This window comes from Electrona antarctica (assembly GCF_951216825.1).
Source record: "Electrona antarctica genome assembly, chromosome: 16".
NCBI classification, from domain to species: domain Eukaryota; kingdom Metazoa; phylum Chordata; class Actinopteri; order Myctophiformes; family Myctophidae; genus Electrona; species Electrona antarctica.
Window position 1 is genome coordinate 8,355,992 of NC_136797.1, and position 20,662 is coordinate 8,376,653.

Sequence of the window (20,662 nt, forward strand, 5' to 3'; positions counted from 1 at the left end):
CCCAAGGAGCATAAGGAAAGTTTGACATTTTTCCCTTATACAGGATGTTAATGGTAGGGTCACATATAAACCCCTATAAAAAATTGCTCAGTACTGACAGCCAGTCAGCAAGTGGATTCATGAATGTGTATATAGACAATATTTTAGGCCAATAAAAAAGACTATACACCAAATTTCCCACTTTAAACAAAAGAAGCCTGTTGGCTGCCCGACTAACTCCAGTAACAACATCAGTAACTTCCTCCTGGGGGATCCCGAGGCGTTCCAAGGCCAGTGAGTCGATGTGATTCCTCCAACTGCGCCTTGGTCTACCCCGGGGTCTCCTCCCAGTGGGACGAGCCTCGAGGACCTCTATACTAGACCAAAGTGCATGTATTGTATTGTATTGTATTGTACAAATCAACACACAAGTTCAGTATAAAGTACACTAGAGTATCTAAATGTGTATATAAAGCTTGTTTTTTAAGTGATGAGGTTATTCCCACTAATGCCACACAGTAAATAAATTATTCTTAGATTTTTAAATATTTCTAGATTGACTGTTTCTATACCATGGAATCACTCCTCATACTGTAGGACCTAGTAGCCCTCAATATTATTATACTATCTATACAGCTATAGGAATAACCAAATGTTAGGAAATATTCAAAATGGTGCCCTTTCGTTTTCAGGGGGAAGTTACATTTAAAAACTACAGACTACAATGGAAACTTTGTATTTCAATCTGTGTTAAACTGTGGAACAGTATGTGAAACCTCAAGCACAAACCAATTAAAAAATGTATAAGGAAATTGTATGAGGTTCAGGGATATTTAAGGGCATTAACATAATTGTGTGTTTAGATGGATTACTGTTATTAAGGTTTTTGTTCATTGCATTTTTGTTTGGATGATAGATTTGGTTTGTAAATTATTTTTTGGTTTATGTGTATAGACCTAAATAGTATACAGACATTGTACATAAATTGCAGAGGAATTGGATTAGATACATTTGGACTTCTTCCTACTCCTTTTTGGACTTTTCAGGACGACTCCAATCAAGTAACCCCATAAAAGCCTCTGTGAATTAATACAGGAATGTCCTAGGCCAGGAGTTCCCAAACTTTTTCATGTCAAGGACCCCCAAAATGATACTCATTAGCCTGCGGACCCCCCATTTGAAAATATATGCCAAGGACCCCCATAAGAGAAGAGCTTTTTGGCTCTAGCAGTGATTTTCAACCATTTTCATTTCATTCTATTTTTATTTATTTTTTAATTTTCATTGAGTTCACTGAGGAGTTTATTGAGTAGTGTCACTCATTCCTTTCATTTTCACATAATGTAACATTTGGTGCTATGGTTTCAGCGTGGTTGCTGTTTCACATCCAGGCCGCTAGAGGGCGCCTACGGTTTTGGAATCATTGTGCTAGCAGTGTTTCCCAACCTGTGTGCCGCGGCACAGTACAACACTGTTTGGGCTGCCTGCTGTTTATTTAGCCAGGTGGTAAACGTGTCCCTAACCCTACTAATACTGGTGTTACTGGTAACATATGTTTTCACATGGTGGGAAGACACTAAAAGCATAAATGGTGAAACATTATGAATGCAGACTGCAGTCTACAAGAATGTGTTCAGCAATGTGTTCATCATTCTTGGAGGAATTAATGCTATATCTAACTATAATTGCACCAAGTCTGTGTAGGCCTATGTCTGTAATCCACGTAACTCGACTAGAACAGTTAGCCCCACTGACTTCAAATTCGCCTGCCCAGGGTCCATATATGGAGCTGGCCTGTTCTGACCTCACAACACAACACTCCATATTTGGGCATGCCTGACACAGAACTCGATAAACTGGCCTAGTCTGACATCCAAACACTCGCTGACACAGAACTCCATAGGAATAAAGGGACACAGAGAGACGCACTGGCCCATTTAATATTAGATTCATTGCAAACGAACCACTAGGGGGCACGCCCAACTCGTTTGCGATGGTTTTTGAAAACCTTATGCCCATACCTAACAACACCATGCCAAAAATCAAAAACTTGTCACCAAGTGCACGATTTTAACGAATTGGGACCCAGCTATAGATTGGAATGTATACATCCCTACAGGCTACAGCCCATGATCACTGTTGCTGCGTTATGGGAATTATGGGGGGCAGTCCCCAGAGTAATCTAGTAAGAGAGTGGCGACACTAGCGTTGACTCCCATTGTTACAAAGGAATGCGGAAGTGCTATCTCAATGGGACAGTTCCAGCCATAGGAGCAATGTTTGGAACTATAGCCCATAGGCACCCGCTTTGCGCGAGATCAAAGCGTGTCGCTACTATCCTACTCTACACTCTGGGTAGCCCGCGCGCGCATGCCGCAATCGGCCAATCAGAGGCGGCGTCGGAGAGAGAGGAGGAGCTATTGTGCCATCACTGCCTTGCCGAGTTGTTGGCTTGTTGCCGTTTTGGTGGTGAAAGTGTTGGTGAATGGTGATGTTTTCTTTGTTGCGCGAAGCTTTAATTCCAGCTTGTTGTTAGTTTGTGTTGGAGCGTATGCATGCAGAGTTCACGAGCAACTTCCAGAGAGAGATAACTTAAACTTAGTAACACTAGAAACTCCCCGAGAAACAAAACAAACTGCTGGACACTGATCCACACACACTGCAGGTTAGTAATCACAACAGAGATTTTTTGAGTTGAACACGAGCTTAGCTAAGAGCTAGCCGTAGCTCATTGCTAGTACTATGAGAGTGACGACACTAGCGTTGACTCCCATTGTAAATGTAATAATGGAAGTGCTCGTTCTATCTCAATGGGATAGTTCCAATGTTTGGAAGCCCATAGGCCACCCGCTTTGCGGTGAGATCAAATTGTGTCGCCACTCGCTTGCTATTCCACTCGGCGTGCTGGTTCCAAAACGTTTTAACTTGAATATGTATTAACATTTGGGATTCAACGTGTACAGTTTAATACCAAGTCTGCGAAACCCAAGAAATCCTGTGGCTTGTTGGCCTTTTTTCCACGTCGAGACCCAAAAGAGAAATATCCCACCCCAGAACCCAAGCGAGTGAAAATATAGTAAAATACCTTTCCTTAATGTAGATGGGCTATTTTCACTATACTTCTTAAACTTGAGTACAAGGACCCCAATGGAAACACGCCATAGACTTTCTTGGGTTTATCCTCTCTGAACTGAACTGAATTTTCCAATTTATGGAATTTCTTTGATTTAAAATGGTATTTATTCACGATTTCATTTAATCATTGAATTTGGGTTTAATTCATGAAAAAACCAAGACATGTCACATGACCATGACAAACCAAAAATAAAGGGATATTTGTGACACAAAATGTGTCGGCGACCCACAAATGGGTCCTGGTGTCCAGTGTCCCATATCAACTGGTTGTGAGTGTTATCGCTTAATTCCAAACATCGATAGGGTTGCGGCAAGACCTGCTCTGCAGCATGGTTTAATGCAATTTATTTGTGCATGTGCAAGTATTTTTTCTTGAATTACTGATGACAAAGTCAACACTATGTATATCCATAACATAAGCAAGCAGCACGCTAGCAGACAATACACTAGTTATTTCTTTCAATCATTTTATTATTATTTGCGACCGCAAGTCGCATTTACTATGAAATCAATCATACGTCAGTCAGTCACTCACTCAAAATCCCCATACATGGGGAAAGCACCCATATATGGTGCCTAGTGAGTAGTGATATCATCATCATTTTGATGAATTGAACATGTTGGACCCTGTTGTAAACAAGTGTAATGCTTAATTGGGTCGTCCACTCACAGTTAACAGCCTTTGTATTGAGTTTGTGCTTGAAATGTACTGTAATTCTGCAAACTGTTAATACAATTTTCAATCAATCAATCAGTGATGTAGATCCCTGATGTCATAATAAATGCGCCCTGCTGTCGCAATTAAGCCCATATATGGAGATCCCTGATGTTATCAATATTGGCCAGAAACTCTAGATCTGACCTCAAACCCTTAGATCTCCATATATGGATATATATGACATAAAAACCTGTTCTGACATTCCATATGTTGATCCTTCCTCATCCATCCTTCCTCTTAGATGTCTCCCTTTTGAGTTTTGACTGATACCTGTCCATTCAAACTCTAGACGGGCGGCGGGCCCTCAGGCGTCCTACTGGTTTTCACAATCTGACACACATACGCCGGCTACTTTATAATGTTTTGATAATGCGCCCAACAGAATCTGAACAGATGTATGCATATGACGGTATAGACTATAGTTTCATGTGACAATGATTAAAAAGGCTTATGTCTGTAGGAGTTGTTGTGAATGCATGCATGGGACCCGGATGGCAAGGTGCGTTACTGTACCCTGTACTGTTTTGCATCTTATTGTCTAATAAAATGATCAATCAAAAAAGCTGCAGCCTGCAGGCTAATCAAATGACTTTGGCCAGATGGTAAACACTTTAGTTAAACTTGTAGAGTGACGGATTACTTTACCTGGGCTACATCCTCTGATAGTTGTACTTGCATGCTGACATGAAATAATAATCCAGTCTTTCATTTGCGCGAACGTGACAAAATAGTCTACAGCTGAGCTCTGTTATGCTGCTGACAGCATAAGCCCCCCAAGGGGCTTCATGGGCCCCTTGGCCTGGGGGCTGCAGGGCCCCTTGGCCTGGGGGCTGCAGGGCCCCTTTGCCTGGGGGCTGCAGGGCCCCTTTGCCTGGGGGCTGCAGGGCCCCTTGGCCTGGGGGCTTCATGGGCCCCTTGGCCTGGGGGCTGCAGGGCCCCTTGTCCTTGGGGCTTCATGGGCCCCTTGGCCTGGGGGCTTCATGGGTCCCTTGTCCTTGGGGCTTCATGGGCCCCTTGTCCTTGGGGCTGCAGGGCCACTTGGCCTGGGGGCTGCAGGGCCCCTTGGCCTGGGGGCTGCAGGGCCCCTTGGCCTGGGGGCTGCAGGGCCCCTTGGCCTGGGGGCTTCATGGGCCCCTTGGCCTGGGGGCTGCAGGGCCCCTTGGCCTGGGGGTTTCATGGGCCCCTTGGCCTGGGGGCTTCATGGGCCCCTTGGCCTGGGGGCTGCAGGGCCCCTTGGCCTGGGGGCTGCAGGGCCCCTTGGCCTGGGGGCTTCATGGGCCCCTTGGCCTGGGGGCTGCAGGGCCCCTTGGCCTGGGGGCTGCAGGGCCCCTTGGCCTGGGGGCTGCAGGGCCCCTTGGCCTGGGGGCTTCATGGGCCCCTTGGCCTGGGGGCTGCAGGGCCCCTTGGCCTGGGGGCTTCATGGGCCCCTTGGCCTGGGGGCTGCAGGGCCCCTTGGCCTGGGGGCTGCAGGGCCCCTTGGCCTGGGGGCTGCAGGGCCCCTTGGCCTGGGGGCTGCAGGGCCCCTTGGCCTGGGGGCTGCAGGGCCCCATGGCCTGGGGGCTTCATGGGCCCCTTGGCCTAGGGGCTGCAGGGCCCCTAGGCCTGGGGGCTGCAGGGCCCCATGGCCTGGGGGCTTCATGGGCCCCTTGGCCTGGGGGCTGCAGGGCCCCTTGGCCTGGGGGCTTCATGGGCCCCTTGGCCTAGGGGCTGCAGGGCCCCTTGGCCTGGGGGCTGCAGGGCCCCATGGTGCGCGCGCAATTGGGAATTGGCACAATGACTAAATTGGGAGAAAAAATTAAGGAAAACATAAAACAATCTGCTATCAAGATATAATGTTTCCTGCCATCTGTGTTTTAAATGTTTTGTGTGTGTGTGTGTGTGTGTGTGTGTGTGTGTGTGTGCAGCAACATGGCCAGTTTGGCCACTGAGTTTTTCATGGAGTGTGAGGAAGAGGAGTTGGAGCCATGGCAGCATGTTGATCGGGATCGGGATGTGGTGGGTGGTGGTGACACTGGTGAGTATACGCTGACCATAGTTATGGATACGACTTGATTACCTGTTAATGGAGAGTACCTTCGCTTAAAAACGCTCCACACTTGAGGTCTTCACGGGTCCAATTTAGCAGGCACCGAATGCTTTCTCTCTTGTTGTTGTCTCTGTCGCAGCAGCAGCAGACCATATTTATATTGCTTATTATTATTATTATAGTTGTTGTCTCTACTATGTAGTGTGCACACTAGTACTTCCTTCCTTACTAAAGTCACGTGACTCAAGGCTCGCCTCCCACTGGCCGGAGGAGAAAAACAGGGGGGGGATCTTAGCCCATAGCACTTGCCGTAGCACTTGCCCTAGCCTCGACGACCTTACAGGCGTATGCATCTTGGCTCAATTCATGCAACATAAATAGCATTGTATGTAGACATACAAGCTCACAACGCAGTGCAACCAGACGCGGTGTGAGCTTGTAGACTGGCTATTTTTGGTGCGTGACACCAACGTACGATGATGTATACATTACGCATTTAAAGTGACGGTACACAATTAACAGTTCCCTCTGTCTTTTAGAAAGGTACTCTATATATAGCCAACGCTCCACACGTCCCAAACTCTTCTCCCTTCTGGCCCCAAAACTGTGGAATGCACTCCCCGTTGCAGTCAGAACTGCAGCATCACTCCCAATCTTCCGCCGTAGTCTGAAGACCCACCTTTTCAGACTCCATCATGGCCCATAGCACTTATCCTGCCCCCTTAGATAGCACTTTTTAGACTTAGATAGCATTTGAAACAGACTTATAGCATGTCATGTAGACAGCACAATAATTGCATTGTATATAGTCATAGCACATCATAGTAGCCTACATATGTATAGCATAGTATAGTATATATGTATAGTTAATATGTATAGTGTCATTATATAGATATGTTCTAGTTACGTTCTTAGCTTACGTATGTTTCTTGATAAATGCATTTTATATATGTGATGTATTCCCATACTTGTGTTCCTGCCTAATGTAAATCGCTCTGGATTAACAGCGTCTGCTAAATGCCTAAATTGTAAATTGTAAATTGTAATATAAGGCCCTAGTAAAATGTAGTGCAAAGGGATGCCATGGTTGGTTAAAATAAAGAGAAGATTATTAAAATATAATAAGCATATATATAATATGCATTGTGTGTGTGTGTGTGTGTGTGTGTGTGTGTGTGTGTGTGTGTGTGTGTGTGTGTGTGTGTGTGTGTGTGTGTGTGTGTGTGTGTGTGTGTGTGTGTGCTTGCATGCAAAGTGGAACATCACCAGGGCTAAACTTCACGTTATTCTACGTACCAACATGAGTACATGTACTTTACACTTTTTTTAAAAAAAGCACTGGTATCGGTATTTTATGTATTACCATGTTTTTTTGTTATTGCTTACTGTAAATCGCTCTGGATTAACCGTTAATGCATTGTGAGGGAGATTAATAGTGCAGAAAGTAACATGATGACACTTTGTGCTAAAGATTGACCCCTAGGAACTACTAAATAAGAGAGCAGCCTATCTACATGGAGAGTTTCCATTGGTAAACCCAATAGAATATGTTGTGGAAAAGGGCAAAAAACCCACTTGCATATTATGTCCCCATTGTTCCCAATGTGCTCCAGAAGTTGCTTAATTAACTTCGTTTTCATGATGTCCTGGAGCGCCAAGGACGTGTTTTTCGTGTTTAAAAAAAATAAAAAAAAATATATATGGTGGCGGTCTGGGACTTTTGGCGCCCCCCTGGTGGCGGTGAATGAGTTTTAATTATGTCCGTGGCAGCCATTGAGTTTTAATAGAAGTGACGTGTTGGACAAAGCCATGTCAGAAAAAAGCCCAAGTGCAAGGGGAATACAGATCATATAAAGACTTTAAGGAATATTCTTACAATGGATGAGTTCACAATTGCTCTGGGCCTTTACATTAGAGACATCAAAGCTGAAACATAAGATGTGTGCAGTATACTGGGGTCATTCTGAACATATCTGCAAAAATATAGGTCAACCCTCAACTCAATCCAGCTTGCCCTACTGAGTAATAACATCCACAGTGTATGGTTATGATAAAGTTCTGCAACCTTATCTTTGATCAGATCTAAAGGTAATGGAGCAGGACGGTGTTTACCTGGAGAAACTAGGTGCAAGTGTGAAAGCCACAGTCTTATTTGTTGCCGCTGATAATCTTGGTGCCCACTCTCTTGCAGGATTCCTCGAGAGCTTCAGCGTTGAGAAGTCCTGCAGATTCTGTTTGGCAAGCAGTCGTGGCGCTCAACAACAAGAGGTATGTACCGTAATTTCCGGACTATAAGCCGCTACTTTTTACCCATGCTTTAAACCCTGCGGCCTATACATCGATGAGGCTAATCTATGGATTTTTACAGCTAACGGCCACTAGGGGACCTTCTATCTCTATGGCCGGTCCACGTCCCCCACCTTTAAGCGGCGGGCTCCAGCAGGAAAGAGTGAGAGGCAGTTTGCGCGAACAACAAAAGAAAAAGTGGAACCAAATGCAGTACGAGAGACAGAACGAGAGCAAGACAGACATTACGAGAGCGAGACAGTTTGCGCAAAGGAAGTTTTCATGCACAAACCCTCATTATGGAAAACAAACGAAGAAATGCATATGATGCAGCTTTTAAGTTAAAGGCACTCGATCTGGCTGTCAAAGAAGGAAATAGAGCTGCTGCACGTACCCTTGGCATCAATGAATCAATGGTGAGACGTTGGAGACCAGGGTGAAGAACTGGCTCAATGCAAAAAGGCAAAAAAAGCTTTCAGAGGTAATAAAAGCAGATGGCCCGAACTTGAAGACTTTCTTGAAGATTGGCTGAACACACAGAGAGCAGACGGCCGTGGTGTTTCCACCGTGCAGATCCGACTGAAAGCCAAAACAGTCGCCACCGAAATGAAGATTTTAGAGGTGGACCATCCTGGTGTCTCAGATTTATGAAACGAAAAGGACTGTCCATCAGGGCGCGGACATCTGTGTGTCAGCAACTCCCTCCCGACTACGAGGAAAAAATAACAAACTTCCGCGAATTCACACAAAGAAAGATAGAAGAATATTCCATCGGACCGGACGAGATCATAAATATGGATGAAGTGCCTTTGACGTTTGACCTGTCTCTCACTAGGACTGTTAACAAGAAAGGTGAATCGACCATCACGTTGAGAACCACTGGCCATGAGAGAACGAATTTCACTTGTGTTCTGGGCTGCACAGCATCCGGATTAAAGCTTCCGCCAATGGTGATTTTTAGGCGGATGACTATGCCAAAAGAAAAGATCCCGAACGGCATCTCCGTTAAAGTCAACAGGAAAGGGTGGATGATGGAAAGCGTAATGAAGGAGTGGCTGAATGAGTGCTAGGGGAAGCGACCCGAAGGATTCTTTCGCCAAAAAAAAGCATTGCTCGTTTTGGACAGCATGAAGGCCCATATAACAGATTCTGTGAAAGCAGCCATCAAGGGCACAAACTCAATTCCAGCTGTGATACCTGGGGGCACAACGAAGCATCTGCAGCCACTCGACATCAGTGTGAATCGTGCGTTCAAAGTGGCACTACGCGTTAAGTGGGAGGCGTGGATGACTAGCGGCGAGAAATCATTCACCAAAACTGGTCGCATGCGAAAAGCAACTTTTGCGCAAGTCTGCCAGTGGATCCTGACAGCGTGGAGAAGTGTCAAAACATCCACGATCTCCAACGGGTTTCGAAAGGCTGGACTGCTGCGTGATGAAGAGGAGGACGCCGCCACGGCTGACGAGGCCCTAAAGAGGATGTTCGATTCCGACACTGACGAAGAGGAGTTCTTTGGTTTTGAGAGCGACAACGAAGGAGAGACTGGGAGAGTGGCTGCCGAAGCCACCCTGAGGCTGTTCGTTTCCGACACTGAAGAAGAGGACTTTGGTGGTTTTAGTACGCAGGAAGAAGACGAAGATGAGGATGAATGACTGACTTTTCTTGTTACAGCCGTGTTACTGCACCTTAGCCTAAAAGATGAAGACGAGGATTAATTACTTTTCTGGTAGGCTGGTTATATTTTAAGCAGCCGTGTTACTGCACCTTTAGGCCTGCTGCCGTGTTACAGGCTTTTAATTTAGCAATTGATATTGCCTTGTCAAGCGCTGTAAGCTTTGTTTTTTGTTATGGTACTAGGCTTACATTCTTTGTTCAACATTTGAACTAGTCCAAAATTCGCTTAACCTCAGATCGAACGCCTGGATGCGCTACGTCGTACCCAATACCAAATCTGAGGCAGGGAGAAAAAAAAACTTGCGTTTTTTGGGCCCTGGGCGTGGAACGATCTACAGACCAGATTAAAATTGGCTTCTTTGATCCCCCTAGTGACTTTTAAGAGGATTGCCTTGGGCACACTCTCCAGCCATTGCTCCTGCTTTGACTTAAATGCTGTGATCTTAGTTTTATATTAGCTTAGTGGTTTCATGATGTATTGTTCTTATTAGTCTTTTTATTAGTCTGTATTTGGTTAGCTACTTAACTCTCTCTGAGCCTCCCTGGTAGTAGGTTTTGGGTATTACGGATGTCATATGTTTGTCTTTGTCATGTCCTGTATTTGTTGTTACTGGCAGAGCTGTGTAACATTTATTTGCCTCTTCTCTTGGCCAGTGCGCACTCGTAAAAGAGACTATGGTCTCAATGTGATTTTACTGGTTAAATAAAGGTTAAATAAATAAAGGCTATACTGTAGATCACTGCCGGGACGTGCGCTGGGAACGCACCGTTTATTTCTGCACAGTGTACACGTTTCGAATGCTGTTAAACATGAAAGTTTGTGTGTCTGAAACGCTATGTGATACAGTACAGTTTACACAGCACAGTAAATGTTCCGTACTATTGCACTAAATGGTAACACTTGAATAAGTTATGTAAATATGCAACTTGTTTGTTGAAATGTTAAAGGACATTTCTTTTATGTTTTTGGGGCTCCCATATGCGTTTTCTATCCCCACAAATAACCAATTTTCAGCTTTAATGGAAATTGCTCTCAGGAACGGCTCAACTGATTTTGTCCTCATCGTGATGTCATCAATGTCACCCTATTTTGTATAATTCCTCCTCTTCTTCAGTCTTCAGTTCCAAATTTGCATTTCCACTTTGTTTACAATGTCCACCATTGTTGATTTTCCAAGCTGGCATGGAATGGAAACAAGCCTGGTTTTATCTAGCATCAGTATTATAATGACTCAAATATTAAATAATCTTTTCCCTAAATTTAGCTGGTGCGGCTTATATTCAGGTGCGCTTTATAGTCCGGAAATTACGGTAATGTGATGGATTCTTTCAACTCTGAGACGAAGAGTCCCATGATGGGCAGGTGCAGGAGGTGAGAGAGGATCCAGGATCGAAAGTGTGAATCGTTATGTTGTGAAAAGGGCATGTCCATTAACTGTGTGTGTGTGTGTGTGTGTGTGCGTGCGTGTGTGTGCGTGCGTGCAGAGACAGAGTTATTTAATGAAAATCTAGATTTGACGTCCTGTCTCGCTATAGCACACGTAGGCTATACGCTATCACAAACATTTCGCCCTGTGTAGCCTGGCTATTCCTGTGGCGTGCACGCAGAGAAAGTGAGAGAGGCGTCCTGTGTCGGTCTCACGCTTGTATCACAGCATCCTGCACGTGCGTGAGATGTCAAAATCAATTGGAATAAAAACAAATAGCCTATAGGTATCAGGTCTGGATCGCATTTGAGTGAACTCTTGCAGTGTGTGATGCCTAGTCGGCTATCAATCGTTTGGTGTGAAAGACACACAGATAATATATATATATTAAAGACTCCTGTAGTGTGAAATACATAACGATCTGATGACTTGCTGACAACTTTAAAACTCCTACAGCCTGTAGGGGCCATAACAAAGACATTATGTTTGTCTGCAAAATAAAATGACAGCATGGTTGTTAAAAGTGGCCAGGAGCCCAGACTACATATGGGTGTATGTACCTTTAATGCTTGGGACAGGTTACCATAGTTACAAGGAGTGACGTAGTCACGTTACGTGCCTCAGCCCTGAGCCCGCGAGAGAGAAGGAATGTGCTCGACCCCTTTTGTTCCAAGTGAAGTTGTAAATTGAAACTATTTTGAGTATATTACCGCCGTTTGTATCATCTGAACTAAGCTCCAGTATATTTTTCACAGGCTTTGAGTCAATGACGAAAGTAAGTGAATGCATGAATGAATATGTTGATATTGTCAGGTTTTATGCCCTGTAATGAGTGATCCACGTTGTGTAAGAGATGCATGAAGATATACTAACGTCATGGTATAATGCTCACAATACGTGTCCGGACTCTGGAGAGGTCTCCACTCTCCACACACCTAGCGCGGATTCGGATTTTTAAGTGGCGTTTCTCCATCGGTTTTCCGAAAAACGCGGCCGGTGTGCAACCACTGTGGTGGTTTGTTAATTACTTCTTTGAGTGAAGTATTTTGTATCGCCGTTTTTTGGCACCAGTAAAGTGACCAATTCATAGCATTCATTCCAGGCAGTTGTTTTTACTGATCCAAATATGATTCTGTCCCCTTTATGTGGCCACCAGGGGTCATCCCTTCAATTATATCTGACAATTCAGTTCCCTACAAAGCAGATGATATCTTTGGAGGATGTTAATTATGCACTTGTGTTCAAAGTGAAAAATTGAACACAACCAATACAGTATATGGTGTGATTTATTACCATGATATAGTTTGCATAATCCTACTCATTGTGATGGAGTGGTATTTATTATTTGTTTGTCAAATTACCAGTATCTAATTATAGATTAATTCTGTTTGTTACTGCTGAATATAAATACTGTGGAATACTGGAAGTCAAGTCTCTGTCCATTATTGCATCCTGACTAGGGATGCACCGAAAGGGAAATTCTTGGCTGAAACCGAATATAGGAAACATTCGGCCGAAAACCGAATATCCGAATATGATTAATATTATATCTTTTTTTCCTACCTTTGCTGTCATGGCCGTACCTTAAAGCTACCTGATTTATGGCAAAATAAATGGTTATGGCAAAACTTAACTTAAATAATAATCACTATTATGGGTCCATAAAACATTTATTCAGCTCTTTTGAATGCATTAATTGTATACACTATTCGGTGATATATTTTCTGCCTATTCGGGCCGAAACCGAATAGGCCGAAAATGCATTTTTAGCCATTTTCTGCCGAATATTTTCTGCGGCCGAATATTCGGTGAATCACTAATCCTGACAGATGCACCATCTTGGGTATTGCTGACAGACATATAAGAACCAGTACTCGGCCTCATACTAGTATTTTTCAATGGTACTGTGAGCATTTAAGATCTTACCAACTCTACAGTCCCTGTGTGGTGAGGATGTCAGAGTTGATTGATGTTTTCCCATTATCTGCATACATGGTGCAACGACAACTCGTGGTAGCACTGAAACAATTTATTTGCTAAATCATCTTTTTTTGAGTGGAGCAACCACTCCATTACACAGCTATGTGTGTCCCTGGGTCGGTCTGTCTGTCTGTCTGTCTGTCCATGCACGAAAATAGCTTGTTTGGTTTTCACCATTACTCAACCATTTCGGACGCGAGGCGGCTTGCCGTAAACGGCCCGGGCCCGGCCCCCTGGGCGCATTCCTGGGGGTCTGGATGTTCCGGGGACCCCCACGCGGTAACTGTCTCGACGGTTTCGGACACAGGGTGGCTCGCCGGAACCGGGCTGGCACCCTGTGGGTCTGGAACCTCCGCGGGCTCCCCGGGGACCCCCACACGGAGTTGCACCACTCAATTCACACGGGTGTGATTTTTCATGTCAAGGATGTATCTGGCTGCGGGACCCCTACTCAAATATGTACTGTACACATTTATTTTGTAAATTATTGAAACTGTTACAAGCCAATCTATAAGCTTAGTGACGCATTGTGAGCTGGCAGATCTGCTACTTTTAATATCCTAAATAGAAAATGGGATTGAACTGAGTGTGCCGTTATGTTAAATAATGTTTTGTTGGACCCCCAGACCTCACTTTGAGAAACCCTGTGCTAAATTACTTATTTGTCCCCCCTCAGATGCCTGTACGAGACCCTGTTCCCCCACAGATGCCCGTACGAGACCCTGTTCCCCCGCAGATGCCTGTACGAGACCCATTTACCATGAGGATGTATCTCTCTGCGGGAGATATACGGAAGCTGACAATGACACCGGGACCCGACACAGTTGAAGATTTAATTGGCTGGCTCAAAGGCATTCTCCGATTGAACAACAACTTCTCCTTGCAATACGACGATCCCGGTTGGGGACTGTGCAACCTCGACGATCTCAAAGAGCTCCCAGGGAAGCCGACCATCCACGTCATCCCTATACTTGAGCTGGTAACGATACCAACGGCAACTGCACAACCTGTTTTTGATCATCCAACCACTGCACAGCCTGTTTTTGATCATCCAACAAGTGCACAGCCTGTTTTTGATCATCCAACCACTGCACAGCCTGTTTTTGATCATCCAACCAGTGCACAGCCTGTTTTATATCATCCAACCACTGCACAGCCTGTTTTTGATCATCCAACCAGTGCACAACCTGTTTTTGATCATCCAGCCACTGCACAACCTGTTTTTGATCATCCAACCACTGCACAGCCTGTTTTAGATCATCCAACCACTGCACAGCCTGTTTTAGATCATCCAACCACTGCACAACCGGTTTTAGATCATCCAACCACTGCACAGCCTGTTTTAGATCATCCAACCACTGCACAACCTGTTTTAGATCATCCAACCACTGCACAACCTGTTTTAGATCATCCAACCACTGCACAGCCTGTTTTAGATCATCCAACCACTGCACAACCTGTTTTAGATCATCCAACCACTGCACTGCCTGTTTTAGATCATCCAACCACTGCACAGCCTGTTTTAGATAATCCAACCACTGCACAGCCTGTTTTAGATCATCCAAGTCCAACCACTGCAGTGCCCGCTTTATATAATCCAATAGGTCAGAGACGAGTTTTTGTAATCGTCAACCCTAACCCCGCCCCCCCCACCAGAAACGCATTTGACTGCCTGAACTCCAGAAATTCTTCACGGGGGCCCACGACCAGCACCCCCCACATGCGCGTCATCCCTATACTTCACCTGGAAAGAATACCAACCCTTCAGCTGGAAAGAATACCGACACTTCAGATGGAAAGAATACCAACAACCAGCGCAGGCCCTGTTTTAAATAATCCAACCAGCGCAGGCCCTGTTTTAAATAATCCAACCAGTGCAGGACCTGTTTTAAATAATCCAACCAGCGCAGGCCCTGTTTTCAATAAACCAACCAGCGCAGGCCCTGTTTTCAATAATCCAACCAGTGCAGGCCCTGTTTTCAATAATCCAACCAGTGCAGGCCCAGTTTTCAATAATCCAACCAGTGCAGGCCCTGTTTTAAATATTTCAATCGATGCAGTACCTGTTTTAAATTATCCAACCAAGGAAGAACCTGCCTTCGATAATCCAATCACTGCAGAGGACGCGTACAGCCAAGCAGACGGAGATATCTGGTCCAACTCCCCTCTAGTTAGAAGCTCGGCGTGGCCAGAGGTATTTCAGATTCCCTATTTTGGTGTGGATGTTGAGTATAGACTCAGAGAAGGTAACCTGCAGTACATGGAGGATCAAACCTGCCTCAAAGTGCAGAGGGAGCTGAAACACAAAATCCTGCATAAACTGGCTCAGACCATGTATGCGTTTGATCCGTACCCCGGGCAAAAGGACCGCAAGGCGGTTGCAAAGGCCTTACTGGAAAGACACCCGTGTCTTGGAAAGTTTAGCTGGATGTCATGGACGTTCAGTCTGGACTATAAGATGGGAAATTACAGATCAGAATTGCGACGGACTGGTCGGCTTGATGTGTCCGTCAATGGCGGTAAACGTGGGAGATACGGTGGAGAGGACCGTGAACCTCCCCACAAAGGCATCAAGAAGGCAAGGAAAGGGGAGCTAAATTTCCTGCCCCACTATGAAAAGAAGCACGACCCCAAAATGGAAGAAATTCGCCAGGCTCTGTTCGGTGAAATGATGACGCAAAACCCAAATGGGTACCTCGTTAAGAAACAGATGGACATCACATTTGCTTTCAGGAGAAAAGAAATCATCAAAGACAAGCCTGAAATCAGCCAGGTGTTACAGCGATGGCCAGCTCTCTTCACAGAAAGCCAGGTAAGTTTCTTTTTAATGTTTTTCAAGATTCCCTCTGCAGTTCTCTCCTGTGGGCCGGCACCGCTACAAGGACTTTGGTGTGCGTTAGCGTCTTTGTACACAAGTTTTGAATGTTTACTAAATAAATAAGACTGTGTGGCCTTGTGTTTTTGAAATATAATGTTCAAAATGCATTTATGCATGGCACAAAATACATTTCGGTTAAAGGACCACTGCATCACTTTTCAACTTATCTTCATAATGTTGGTCCGATGTCACTGGTGGACAGGTTTCTGAACTGCCCACAGCCCTTCCATGAGGCACAGACTGAGTAGAAGAAAATTGTGGCATTTTATCATGAACATTAGTGAGGACCAATTATATGAAGATAGGTTGAAAATTGGTGAAGTGGTCCCCTTTTAATTAAGTACTGGTTTTTGCTTTTGCCAATTTACTATCAGTTGTAAATCTAGTATCTGAGGGTTACAGATTTTTATCCATGGGCTCATACAGTATGTTTTATGTTTCAGATTTGGTGCGAGTTTTCCAGGCTGGTAGGGAGAAATCTCAAAGAAGACTTCTTTGGAGCGCTGGACCAGCTGTCCTCGAGGCTGATCGACCTCTTCGGGACCAAGAAACGTCTGACTGAGCTTTTACTTCAGACCAAGGTGAGTTGTCTACACTAGTCTACTTCCTCTCTTCCCTCGATCTCTGTTCCTTTCCTTTTTCATTTGAAAACTTCAGACTTCTCATGTAAACTATTCTCATATCTCCTCTATCCTTATCATTTCCCCACCCCCATGAAAGCGTACATTTCCCGTCAGTCACTCAAACTCCCCATACATGGGAACGCCCCCAGATCCCTGATGTCATAGTAAATGCAACCTGCTGTCGCAATTAATCAACAATATATAGCAATATATATAACAATATATTAGCGCCCCTCACTTCACACAGGTCACACAGGTGTGATTTCTTTTTTAAATAAAACCTTTGGGTGAAATGATTAAGAAATATCAGTTTGTTTTGGATAGGTTTTCTCTGTTTTGTGAAAATCCTGTCTGTCTCCCTGACCACTGCCTGCCTGCTCTGCCTACTGCCTGCCCACCCTACCTACTGCCTGCCCTCCCATGTCCTGCCTACTGCCTGCCTGCCCTGTCATGTCCTGCCTACCAACCCTGCCTTCCCTCCCATGTCCTGCCTACTGCCTGCCTGCCCTGTCATGTCCTGCCTACTGCCTGCCCTGCCATGTCCTGCCTACTGCCTGCCTACCCACCTGCCTTCCAGGCCACAGAGCCAACAGCTGTCAGGTCTCTTTGTCTTCGCGGACTGCCAGTCATCTTGGGGGACGATCCGACTGTCTTCTTCAAGTTTTGCTCCGTAAGTAACTTAATTTGTTGTAAATGCTGCAGGTGTTTTTAAGACGAGAAATATCAGATGATTATCTTAGATACCAAGTTGTAGAACCATATTTCTCATTTCATGAAAAAGTACATTTATTATCGGTATTATCAAATCAAATCAAATCAAACTATTTATAAAGCACAAACGACTGTCATCGACCAAAGTGCTGTACAAGTAAAAAAAAAAAAACATATAGCAATAGCAATACAATCAAATAAAATCAATACATCAATGTCAAGTTGGTACATATGAATATAATAGACACTACGGTAAGAGGTGCTCAAAATAAAAGGTTGAAAATTAAACTAGGTTTTGATTAAAAGCTAGGTCGAAAAAATGGGTTTTAAGCAGAGACTTAAAAGTCTCAATGGACTGGGCGGATCTGATGTGGAGAGGAAGGCTATTCCAGAGCCTATAGGGGCAGCCACAGTAAAAGCACGGTCTCCCCTGGTTTTAAGTAGGGCTGTTTAGGGGGTCAATAGTGAGAGGTGCGCTGACCTCAGGGCTCTGACCGGCTTATGGTGTTGAAGTAGTTCTGCCAAGTAAGATGGGTCCAGTCCATTGAGGGATTTAAAAGCAATTATAATTTTTTTTAAATCAATCCTAAATTTGACAGGTAGCCAGTGGAGTGAGGCCACGATAGGGGAGATATGGTCGTGCTTTTTTGTGCCTGTGAGGAGGCGTGCGGCAGCATTTTGGACTAGCTGCAGTCGTCTGCCCAAGGACTGGTCGATGCCAGAGTATAAGGCATTACAGTAGTCTAATCTAGACGAAATAAAAGCGTGAATTAATGTTTCAAGTTGCTTGTTTCAAGTTATTATAGTCCTTTTAATAATTAATGTGCCGTTTATATTGTGCAATTCTTTAGATTATATATTTGAACAGCATTATCTAACGGTATGATAATGTCCTGTCCTTGTTTTTTTTGTTTCTGTTAGGATGTAAGTGAATCTTCTGAATACAGTGAGACACCAGTGGGAATCCTCATCATCGATTCTAAAAGTCCCCAGCCCGGCCCATCCAAAGTGGGGATCATCTTGGAAGGGAGTGTGGTGATGGAGGTGGCCGACCTGCCTCAAGCCTTCTGTCTTCTTTTCGGTCTGATTTATGCCCTGCATCTGGACTACCCGATACGCATGAAAAATACATACCACTTCATACAACAGGTGATGCTCAACCTGGGTAGAAGTGCGCTGCCGCCCAAGGTTCAATCCTTGAAAGAGCAGCTGGAAGTAGAATACATTTTCTCTTCGACGTCGAAATCCTGACAGTTTTCTGAAATACCTCATGTTTCTGTATCGGTGGTGCTCAATATTTCATGTCAAGGACCCCACAAATGAGTAATGAATGTAATTGGCCACCGACCCCCATCTGAAAATATGTTATTCCAGTAACCCCTCGTAAGCAAAGATTTGAGTTAAAAAACGTTCGCTCTGAAAGAATATATATTCAAATATTTGCAACACATTTTCACGATTTTTCTAAAAATAGCAGATCTACAAGCTTGTAGATCTGCTATTTTTCAACAGCTAAAGTACAACATAATGCTTGAAACCCCAAAAGGGGTTCCCACCCAGAATAGGTTAAAGCAACATGAAGTTTTGCTGTAATTTTATTTTCATTTTTTACTTTTCTTCATTTGCCTCTTTTGGTGTTTTTTCTTCATTTGCATCTTTTGGTGTTTTTCCAATTGCCTTCAGAGTTTTACAAAGATCAACTGACAGCATAAAGTTGGTTCCAAACTTCCAATAGTTCATAGGCACCTTATCTTTAGCCTTAACTGTTATTCTCAGATCAGCTGACCGTGTAAAAGGGCTTCTAAATAGTTCTACACAAAGCACTTTATCTTTAGCAGTAGTTTACTGTTACTATGTTTATAATATTTACTGTACTGTCTGTCAGTGTGCTTTATTTTATATACTTTTATATGAACACACTGTTTACACACTGTTCATACACCAAGTACACACAAAGTATATACTCATGCAGTACAGTCTGTTACATACGCATTGATGGGAGTACAATATGAAAAGACAAAATTCATCAAAGTACCCCAAACCAATTTGACATGGAATCCGGTCTGTATGTGTGCGCACTATTTATGCACGTCTTCACTTATTCCTGTAGGCTCTTACAGTAGGTGGAGCATAGGCTGCAGCATACTGTATGGGTATAAACGTGTTTGTATTTGGTGCACCTTTTAAGTTTTTAAGCTTTGTTGCCTTTTAGGCACGTTCCATTTGAAGTCACTGTTCTGCTGAGCAGTCAGTCTGTGTATATGTGTGTAACGTATTGTTGCTGTCGGGCAGAATCCTTGTATCTTCATTTTCCAAACTTTTACATTTTAAGGCCATGTTTTCTTCATATGAAAGTGTCACGCAAAAGTAGTTAAAATAGCCGATGTACAAGCTCACAACTTGTCACATCCGCGCTGTGAGCTTGTAGATCAGCTATCTTCACTATTTTAAAATGCTTTTAAAATGCAGAACAGTTTTCTAATAAAAAGCAACCGTTTTGGATATATATGAAGCTTCCACCTGATAGCAACAATATCAAATAGTTTGATATTCTTCCATCCGATTATCAACAATCATCTCGTCAAACCATGGAGTGTGTATGTGATTCATTGAAATATTGACCCTAATACGGGCTTTAGCTTAGAGTGACATACTATTGGTCCGACTGTCATTAGACCGACAACCTACCTCAAACCCTAACCGCACGCACGGGAGCAGCGCATGTTCGAACCGCATGTCCGTTGTTTCCGCATGTCGGTCCGTTGGTGTGTCTAATCTGGGTGTGCATCACCCCTGATACTGTTCATGTTCAATGCGTTTTGTTAAACGGAATGATGACGTACTTTGTCATGTTTATGTGAAAATGTAATGTCCCAGGACATTAGTAGACAAACAATGTGGTGCTTGTTCATTAATCATTATTTTCACAAATGTGATGTGAAAGTAAAAAATGTTCATGAAAAAAAACACACATTCTGTATGTTGCTGAAAGGCGAGGGATTCTGGGAATTATTAAACCAAAGTTCATGGCTGAATAAATTTACAAAGAAAGTAATAAGTAATATGGTGTGTTTGCTTATTTTAAGTGGAATAATTATTTGAATAAGATGCTGTAAGGTGTGTGTGTGTGTGTGTGTGTGTGTGTGTGTGTGTGTGTGTGTGTGTGTGTCTGTGTGTGTGTGTGTGTGTGTGTGTGTGTGTGTGTGTGTGTGTGTGTGTGCGCGC

At 44.1% G+C, this 20,662-nt stretch overlaps 1 protein-coding gene across 2 annotated transcripts; it reads left to right on the forward strand.

Moving 5' to 3' along the window:
* The first annotated feature begins 2,468 nt into the window (after positions 1-2,468).
* LOC306939106 (uncharacterized protein) lies at positions 2,469-20,435 on the forward strand. 2 transcript variants are annotated; one of them, XM_079523601.1, is made up of 7 exons: positions 2,469-2,644; positions 5,737-5,846; positions 8,050-8,126; positions 13,902-16,037; positions 16,547-16,684; positions 17,304-17,396; positions 18,359-20,435. In XM_079523601.1, the coding sequence occupies exons 2-7, from the start codon at positions 5,741-5,743 to the stop codon at positions 18,686-18,688; spliced, it is 2,880 nt and encodes a 959-aa protein (XP_079379727.1). In that variant the 5' UTR covers positions 2,469-2,644; positions 5,737-5,740; the 3' UTR covers positions 18,689-20,435. The 2 variants fall into 2 exon arrangements, with proteins under 2 accessions (XP_079379727.1, XP_079379728.1); XM_079523602.1 differs by lacking the exons at positions 2,469-2,644; positions 5,737-5,846; positions 8,050-8,126 and adding an exon at positions 11,887-12,020.
* The last annotated feature ends 227 nt before the right edge of the window (positions 20,436-20,662 follow it).